Genomic DNA, 9,772 nt, shown 5'->3' with positions numbered 1-9,772 from the left:
GGAGACCCCCGCTCGCGGGGAGGATTCAGAACTGCAGCTCTAAGGTAAGTTCTGAGAGGTATGCTTGGTCTTAAAGAGATACCGCCCCATTTAATTATCCCAATTGCTCTTGCGTTTGTTTTGGTGACCTTAGTGATTTTTCTTTTGGTTTAATTTTGTTTCCATAAAAGCTGGTGCTAAAGTGCTTTGTCTCCGTGGGACATCATTAGACGGACGTAGATAAGCTGCAGTGTCCCTTTTTTGGTGTGCCATTGGGTACTGTTAGCCAGTTGTAGATAAGCCTCAGTGCCCCTCCCTGTGTCAGTTTCTCTCGTAGATAAGGGAGCAACATGGGAGCTTCACATTCGGTGATCACAGTAATTCAGTCACTTTTAAAACAACATGAACTAAAGCTTTCAAAAAGAACGTTGGAAGGATTTATTACGGAAATTGATCGTATCGCTCCCTGGTTTGTATGTTCAGGGTCGCTGACCCTTGCTTCCTGGGATAAGCTAGAAAGTGATTTACGGAGGGAGGAAGAAAATGGAAAGCTAAAACTTGGAACTAGGTCATTGTGAATTTTAGTAAAATCTTGCTTAGAAGATGAGAAATGACGCTCATCTGTATCAGCTGGCCAAGGGGTGTTAGAGGAACTACAAGACAGCATGTCAGAAACAGAACGTGACAAAAGATTAGGGGCCCCAATGGATAGAAATAAAGACGTCTTTAAGAAAAAAGGCCCTTCTGCGGATGTTAAAGCTGCAGGAGTGAAAGGTAAGGGTAAAGACACAATGGGAGAGAAACATGATAAGGAGAAAAAAAAAAATCTAAAAAGGAGCCTCTCTATCCGACAAAAGAACTAGAGGCTTTAGAAATTGACAATTCTGAGTCGGAGGAGTTAAGTCCCTCTGAGGAGTCAGACTTAGAGGAGGAAGCGGCTCGCTATGAGGAAGAGAGGCGCCACCCTGATGAGCAGCCGTTACCACCAAATTGAGAGAAACAGAGGGGAGGAGCTAAAACTCGCGGGGCTTTCTCATTAACCCCTAGTGCCCCTCCACCTTATGTTGAGAGGCACAGTTTAGATTCCTTCTTTTTGAAAAGGGATAAAAGGAAGCTTTTGCAGGCCTTCCCTGTATTTGAGGCCGTGGAAGGGGACCATGTTCATGCACTAGTAGAATATCCCCTTGTTAAAGAACTTGCTGAATCAGTTAACAAATACGGGGTAGATGCTAATTTTACAATCATGCAGCTTGAAAGAATTGCTAGCATGGCAATGACTTCAAATGATTTGCAAAATACCATAAAAGCTGCTCTCCCTAGTATGGGACAGTACTTAGAATGGAAAGCCTTGTGGAATGATGCTTCCCAAACTCAGGCAAGGGTCAGTGCCCATGCAGAAGGCAATCAGCGGCAATGGACCTTTGATTTGCTAATGGAGCAAGGCCAGTTTGTTCATAATCAGACAAATTATGATTGGGAGGCATATGGTCAGATCTCTGCTGCTGCTATTAAAGCATGGAAAGCCCTTTCTAAGAAGGGTGAGGCCGGAGGACACCTGACAAAGATTATACAAGGCCCTCAGGAGCCATTCTCAGATTTTGCGGCCCAAATGACAAAAGCAGCAGGTAGAATATTTGGAGATCCGGAGCGAGTTAGGCCAATGATAGAACAGCTGGTATATGAAAATGCTTCCCCAGAATGTAAAACAGTCATTAAAGGAACAAAGGGCTAACAGATTGGATAAAAGTTTGCTGAGGACTCAGAGGCCCGCTTACCAATGCCGGCCTGGCGGCAGCCATATTACATAACAAAAACCGCCCAAGTTCTGGAAACAATAAAGTTTGTTTTAATTGTGCAAAATGGGTCATTTAAAAAGAGACTGTCTTGTGTCTGTGCAAAAGAAAGTTCCTAGACTTTGCCCTAAGTGTAGAAAAGGCAATCACTAGGCTAATGAATGCCATTCAGTTAGAGATATTCAGGGAAAACTTATTCAGCATGAAACCCCCCCTAATGAGAGGAATGAGAATATTCCAAAAAACGGGTCTCAGGGCCCCAGGTCTCAGGGCGCCAGGTCTCAGGGCCCCAAAAGATATGGGACACAGGCAGACAACAGGAGGGTTTATCCAGCTGTAGAGCAACAAGAGGATCAGCAGGGTTGGACCTCCATTCCACCTCCCAATTCTTATTAATGCCACACATGGGGGGTGCGACCTGTCCCAGTGGAGTTTGAAGGCCCCCTGCCTGAAGGAAGTGCGGTCTTATTTTGGGTCGCTCCTCTCTCACTCTAAAAGGACTTATGGTCCATCCTGGAATATTAGATCAGGATTTTACAGGACAGCTCCAGGTACTTTGTTCCTGCCCCCAAGGCATATTTTCTATTTCTCCTGGAGATAGGATTGCTCAATTAGTCCTCCTTCTGAGCCTTCATGACTGTTTTCCATCTACTGGAACACCAAGGGGCGCAAAAGGACTCGGTTCCACAGGAACAGATTTTGCTCATTTGGTAGTTGATCTTAAAACTAGACCTACCCTACAACTACAAATAGAAGGAAAAAGTTTTACTGGTATTTTGGACACAGGGGCTGATAAAAGGATTATCTCTTCCACCTGGTGGCCTAAGGCATGGCCTGTTACACAATCATCCCACTCCTTACAAGGGTTGGGATATTAGGCCAGCCCTGTGGGTAGTTCACGTTTTTTGATGTGGCAAGCACTGGAAGGTCAAACAGGAAGTTTCATACCATATGTTCTTCCTCTCCCTGTCAATCTCTGGTGAAGAGATATTTTGCAGGATTTAGGATTAGCATTGACCAATGAGTATTCTCAACAAGCAGTTGATATAATGAAAAGGATGGGTTATAAGGAAGGAAAAGGCCTTGGTAAACAGAAACAAGGGAGATTACACCCGATTTCACAGGAAAGTAATACAGGGAAACAAGGCCTGGGTTTTCATTAGCTGCCATTGAGGGTTCCATGCCCATATCTTGGCTCACAGAGGAGGTCATATGGGTTCCTCAATGGCCCCTTTCCTCTGAAAAGCTAGAAGCCGCTACAAGGCTGGTTAAAGAACAGGTACAGCTTGGTCATTTGGAACCATCTACTTCCCCCTGGAACACACCTATTTTTGTTATTAAAAAAATTCAGAAAAATGGAGACTTCTCCATGATTTAAGGGCCATTAATGCACAGATGCGGCTCTTTGGTTCTGTTCAGCGAGGCATACCTTTACTTTCTGCTTTGCCTAAACAATGGAGAGTCATAATTATAGATATCAAGGATTGCTTCTTCTCCGTTCCTCTGTGCCCACGAGACAGACAGAGATTTGCCTTTACCCTACCTGCTGTTAATCATTATGAGCCAGACAAGAGATATCAATGGAGAGTCTTACCTCAAGGCATGGCTAATAGCCCCACCATGTGTCAATTGTATGTGCAGATGGCTCTTGAACCAGTTAGACAGCAATTTCCTTCCTTGTTACTGATTCACTATATGGATGATATTCTCTTGTGCCATGAGGAGTTAGCCATCTTGCAAGATGCGTATCCTTTGTTGCAAAAAACCCTGCAACAATGGGGATTGCATATTGCCACTGAAAAGGTCCACATTTCAGAAGTGGGTTCCTTTCTAGGGACTGTTATTTATCCGGAACGAATAGTTCCTCAAAAAATAGAAATTTGCAGGGACCATTTGCATACCTTAAATGATTTTCAAAAATTATTAGGTGATATAAATTGGCTTAGGCCATTTTTAAAGATTCCTTCTGTTGAATTAAAACCCCTATTTGATATTTTGGAAGGGGATGTTCATATTTCTTCACCCAGAGCCTTAACACCGGCTGCAAGCCGCACCCTGCAAGTGGTAGAAGACGCTTTACAAGATCTCCAATTAAAACGTGTAGATGAAACTATGACCTTTGACCTGTGTGTCATTAAAACTAAACATTTACCAACTGCTGTATTATGGCAAGATGGACCCTTATTATGAGTTCATCCCAATGCTTCTCCTGCAAAAATTATTAAATGGTATCCAGATGCAGTTGCTCAACTTGCACTTTGTGGGTTAAAAGCAGCCATTACATACTTTGGGAAGGAGCCAAAGTTCTTAATAGTGCCTTTTACAGCTCATCAGGTTCAGGTATTGACTGCTACCTCTGATACTTGGGCGGTGCTAGTTACCACCTTTAGTGGTTTGATGGATAATCATTATCCTCGACACCAACACCCTGTTTTGCAATTTGCTTTAACTCAAGAGGTAGTCTTCCCGCATGTAACGTCCCAGGAACCACTTCCGGATGGATTGGTAGTTTATACAGATGGGTCAAAAACAGGAGTGGGAGCTTATGTGGTTAATAATAAAGTTGTTTCTAAGCAATATCATGAGACCTCGCCTCAAATTGTGGAATGTTTAGTAGTGCTAAAAGTTTTGGAAAAATTTCCAGGTCCCTTAAATATTGTTTCTGATTCTAGTTATGTGGTAAATGCAACCAAAATCTTAGAGGCTGCTGGATTGTTTAAAGCATCTAGCAAGCTTGCAAATTTTTTTCAAAGGATTCAGTTTGCCTTAATTACCAGAAGATCCCCTGTTTTTATTACACATTTTAGGGCTCATTTCGGTCTACGGGGGCCCATGTCCCATGGAAATGACCTGGCAGATAGAGCCACAAAAATGATTGCATTTGCCCTCCTTTCAAATTTAGAATTGGCTAAGGAGTTTCACAAAAAATTTCATGTTACAGCTGAGACATTGCGTCCTCGATTTGACATAACTAGAAAGGAAGCTAGAGATATTTTTACCCAATGTCAAAATTGCTGTCAGTTTTTACCTGTGCCTCATGTTGGGATTAATCCCAGAGGAATCCGTCCACTACAGATGTGGCAAATGGATGTTACTCACATTTCATCTTTTGGCAAACTACAATATTTACATGTTTCCATTGATACTTGCTCTGGAGTTATGCTTGCTTCTTCCCTGACTGGAGAAAAGGCAGCCCATGTTATTCAACATTGCTTGGAGGCAAGGAGTGCCTGGGGAAAGCCCAAAATTCTGAAAACTGATAATGGGCCAGCCTATACTTCTCAAAAATTTGGACAGTTTTGTCATCAAATGGGAGTGACCCACCTAACGGGTCTCCCATATAACCCTCAGGGACAGGGCATTATTGAACGTGCTCATCGCACTCTAAAGTCCTAAAACAAAAAGGGGGAGTCGAGGAGGCTCTGCCCTCAGTGCCACAAGTGACTGTTTCCTTGGCACTCTTTACTCTCAATTTTTTTAAATTTGGACAGTCAGGGCCACTTGGTGGCTGATCGCCACTGCTTAGAGCCTGATAGGCCTAAAGAAATGGTCAAATGGAAGGATGTCTTGAGTGGTCAGTGGAAAGGCCCAGATCCTATTTTAATAAGATCCAGGGGAGCTGTCTGTGTTTTCCCACAGGAAGAAAACAATCCATTCTGGAGCGCCTCATGCGAAAGCTCGCTGCAGCTGAAGATGATCCTCCAACGAATATACCTGCAACTAATTCCAGTTCTTGCTTGGATCCTTCTAAATCAGGTTCTTAGTATTATGGGGGTACAACATTGGGCCATTTTGTCTGCATTCCCAAAGCCTATGCCGGTCAGACATAATTCATTGACTTTTCCAAAATTCTTCTCGTCCAATAAAGATTTAGGCCTGCCTTATTTGCCTTATGATGAGACTGAGGCATCATTAGGGGAAAGCCATGACTTTCCAGAAGCTGGCTCCCTTTGCTTTCAAATCGAGGATTCTGTAGGAGATTGTATTCGGCTTACCAAAAGAATTCTTGGGTCATTTAGCCATAAGGATTGGAATTGGGAAGTTATGACCCAAAAGAAAAGGGGTAATAACGACACCATCGATGTCTTTTGGCAAAAGGTCACTTGGATAAACGGTTCCTTTTTAGGACCAAATTTTTTAGATAAAGATAGACCTCTTCAACCAAGGGTGGCCCCTTCATGTGCATGGGAGAATGATGAGACCACCTCTCCATGGTCCGACTGCCAGTCGCGCTTTACTCGATGGGCTGACAAAAATAAAACCTTTTCCTTTTCCCCAAATATGTTGATGGATCCTACAAAAAAATTGGGTAATGAAAAAGGGGCCCTTTATACAACATCGAGATATGCCTCCTTTTTATAAATGGGTACTTTGTGGGATAAATGGTAGTTGTACGGACCTCAATCCTCTGGGATTCATTAGTGGTGGTACTGTAGGGAAATCGATCGTCATGGGCGCCCTAAATGGTACTGTGTTAAAAAAGGATATGGAAATGTTGAATGCAACAAGGCAAATTACCCATTTGAATAGAACCATTACAAATCAGACAGCTTTCCCGCCTAGTCCTGTCTGTGTTTATCCCCCTTTTTTACTTGTTTTGTCCAATAATTCTTTTAGAAATTGTACCAATGAGACATGCTGGATGTTGCAATGTTGGAATGCCAAGCGTTACACTCATGCCCTGGTTGTTAGAGTCCCGCAGTGGATCCCAATCCCTTTGGAGACTCCATTCACCTTCTCCCTGTTTAGACAGAAGTGAGATTTTTGGCATCACTGCAGCCATTGTTACTGCCATTGCTGTCAGTGCAGCTGCTGCCACTGCAGCCGGCTTGGCAATGGCAAATTCAGTCCAAACAAGCACAACAGTAAATCAATTGTCAGCAGGTGTGGCTGAAGCCATGAACCTTCATGTATCTGCTACTGCACAATTAAAAGGTAGATTAATGATTCTTAACCAGCGTCTGGATCTTGTGGAAGAAAGAATAGATATTTTATTTCAATTGGCTCAATTAGTATGTGAAAGAAAAATAGGAGCACTCTGTACTACCAGTGTACAATATGAAAATCTTACCCGAGCCGCTAATTTGTCCAGGAAATTGTTCCTATATCTTGCAGGAAACTGGTCAGAAGGATTTGAAGAAATGCTTGAAGAGCTAAGGGCGGCGGTGGTGACCATTAATTCTACTCGAGTGGATTTATTGCTCACAGATGGCTTATTATCCTGGGTTTCTTCTGCCTTTTCTTATTTTAAGGAATGGGTGGGCATTGGAATGTTTGGTGCAGCATTATGTTGTGGCTTAGTGTTCTTACTTTGGTTGGTCTGCAAGCTCAAAGCCCAACAACGTGACAAGATCATGATCACGCAAGCACTTGTGGTGTTGGAGCAAGGATCATCTCCCGAAATTTGGTTATCCATGTTAAAAAATTAAAACAGACTGTGACACTCAGTCGATGCACCTCAGGGGTTTTACCCATTGCACTGAGTCAATGAGTGATCCAAGGCACAGTGTTGCCTTTGCCTAAGTGGCTATGGTACCTAGATAGGAGAATGACAGCCCTTGCACTCCCTGGAATTTTATTCCATTGCACGGGAATGGGTGTCACCTCCATTTTTAATCTTCTCCCTTAGCCCCTGCACCCAGAGGACTTGTCTCCATTGCACCTGGTGGGGTAAGTGAGTAATCTAAAGCTCTTGATCGCTTACTCCCCAAAGAAGGAGTTCGCTTGATCGAGCTTAGGGCTTTCCTGTGCCGTGCTTACAAGGCTTTGAGGCAGTTTTCATTTATTAAAACTAAAAGGGGGAAATGTGGAGAGCCAAGAGAATGCAATCACCATTATGAGATGGTGCCGACATCCGGTCCTGGACCTAATGAAGAAATAATAGAGCGCATGTACAAGTTTAGAAAGCGCGCCAAGCCACTGCCCAGCCTGGGGTGTCACTGCCCAGCCCGGGGTGTCATACGGGGCAATGGGCAAGCAGCCAACCAGCGGAGTACACACTGCCATAGGGTGTATTTAAGAGGCACCATTCTGGGGCTTGGGGTCTTCCTCCTTTCATCGCTTGACTATAATAAAGCCTGCTGCAGAAGGATCATGTTGTCCGTGTGCATTCTTGCTCGCGAGACGATTACGCGGATCGCAACATTTTATGACATCACAATGGAATTTAGACATAACAATGCTATGATGGCATCACAATAGTTTCATGACATCACTATGCTATTATGAAATCACAATGTTATGAAACAAAAATGCTATTACAATATGATTGTCCTATGATATCACAATGGAATTTTGAGTTTTGACCAAACAAATCTATTATGACAACACGGTGCTATTATGACATGATAGTTGTATGATGTATCAATGGAATTTTGACATCACAATTTCATTATGTCTTCAAAATGTTATTATGATATCACAATGGTATTCTGACATCATAATGATAGTATGACATCACAATGGAACTATGACATCACAATGCTATTATAATGTGATTTGTTACGATATCACAATTGAATTAGAACATCAAAATAATATAACATAACAATGCAATTATGATATCACAATGCTTTTATGATAGTGTAATGGTATTACATTTAATGGTATGATTTCACAATAGTTTCATGCCATCACAAAGTTATCATGACATCAAAATGATTATGACATCATTACCCTATCCAACATAATTATGGTATGACATCACAATGGAATTTTGACATCACAATGGCTTTATGAACTTAAAATGCTATTACATCATCACAATGCTCTTATAACTTCACAATGCTATTATGATATCACAATGGCATTATGACCTCAAAAGGCTAGAATGACATCGCAATGGTCTGATATCTCAATGCTATTATGATATCATAGTACTATAATGACATCACAATGGCATTATGATCTCACAATGGTATTATGACATCACAATAGCATGACATCCAAATACAATTATAACATCACAGTGGTATCATGATATCCCAATGGTATTATGATATCCCAATGCTATTTTAAAATCATAATGCTATTATGTCTTCACAATGATACAATATATCACACTTGTATTATGACAGCAAAATGGAATGATCAGGTCACAATGGTATTACAACATTAGAGTGGTACAATGACAACATAATGCTATTATGACGTCACAATGAAATTATGACATCAAAATGCTATTATGACATTGTAATGGTATTTTGACTTTACAATGGCATGACATCACAATTCTATTATGACATCACAAAAGTCATATGATATGATAACTTTATCATGACAACTCAATGGTTTTATGTCATCATAATTGTGTCTTGACATCTCAGTGCTATTATGAAATCACAAGGATATTATGATATCACAATGGTGTCATGATATTGAAATGGTATTATGACATCACAATGCTATTATGACGCAAAAAGCTTTTATGTTATGATTGTGCTATGAAATCACAATGGAGTGTTGATATTACAATAGAATTATGACATCACAATGCCATGATGAAATCCTAATGCTATTACGACATCACATTGCTACTATGACATCACAATAGTATTAGGATATCACAATGCTATGATGGCTTCAAAAACTGTCATGACATCACAAAGGTATTATGACATCCCTACGATATAATAACATCCCAATACTATCATGACATCCCAATTTTAAGACATCACAATGCTATGATGTTATCATAACGCTATTATGCTATCACAATGGTGAAAGGTGAAACAGCATTGTGAAATGCTATTAGGACATTAAAATGCTTTTATTACAACATAATGTTATTATGACATCACAATGCTATTATGACAACAAAATGTTCTTATGACGTGATTGCATTATGACATCACAAATGAATTATAACATTACAATGCTAGCTAGTATAACTTCACAACGGAATGACTTTAAAAACATAATAGGACATCTCAATGCTATTATGACATTACAATGCTCTTATGACATCAAAAAAGTTATTATGATATCATAATGCTGTTATG

At 41.1% G+C, this 9,772-nt stretch overlaps 1 protein-coding gene across 1 annotated transcript; it reads left to right on the top strand.

Moving 5' to 3' along the window:
* Nucleotides 1-329: 329 nt before the first annotated feature.
* On the top strand, nucleotides 330-1,711 carry LOC132651740 (igE-binding protein-like). Its single transcript, XM_060376830.1, has 2 exons — nucleotides 330-448; nucleotides 1,027-1,711. The coding sequence occupies exons 1-2, from the start codon at nucleotides 330-332 to the stop codon at nucleotides 1,709-1,711; spliced, it is 804 nt and encodes a 267-aa protein (XP_060232813.1).
* Nucleotides 1,712-9,772: the final 8,061 nt, after the last annotated feature.

Source organism: Meriones unguiculatus (genome assembly GCF_030254825.1).
Source record: "Meriones unguiculatus strain TT.TT164.6M chromosome Y unlocalized genomic scaffold, Bangor_MerUng_6.1 ChrY_unordered_Scaffold_25, whole genome shotgun sequence".
NCBI classification, from domain to species: domain Eukaryota; kingdom Metazoa; phylum Chordata; class Mammalia; order Rodentia; family Muridae; genus Meriones; species Meriones unguiculatus.
This window is presented reverse-complemented; position numbering and strand designations above follow the sequence as displayed.

What these genes read in the sequence shown, in the direction of transcription:
- LOC132651740 (XM_060376830.1), top strand. Translation starts at nt 330, where the DNA reads ATGGGAGCTTCACATTCGGTGATCACAGTAATTCAGTCACTTTTAAAA. An exon ending in ATTGATCGTATCGCTCCCTG is followed by an intron (nt 449 to 1,026) that starts GTTTGTATGTTC and finishes ATTAACCCCTAG; the next exon opens with TGCCCCTCCACCTTATGTTG.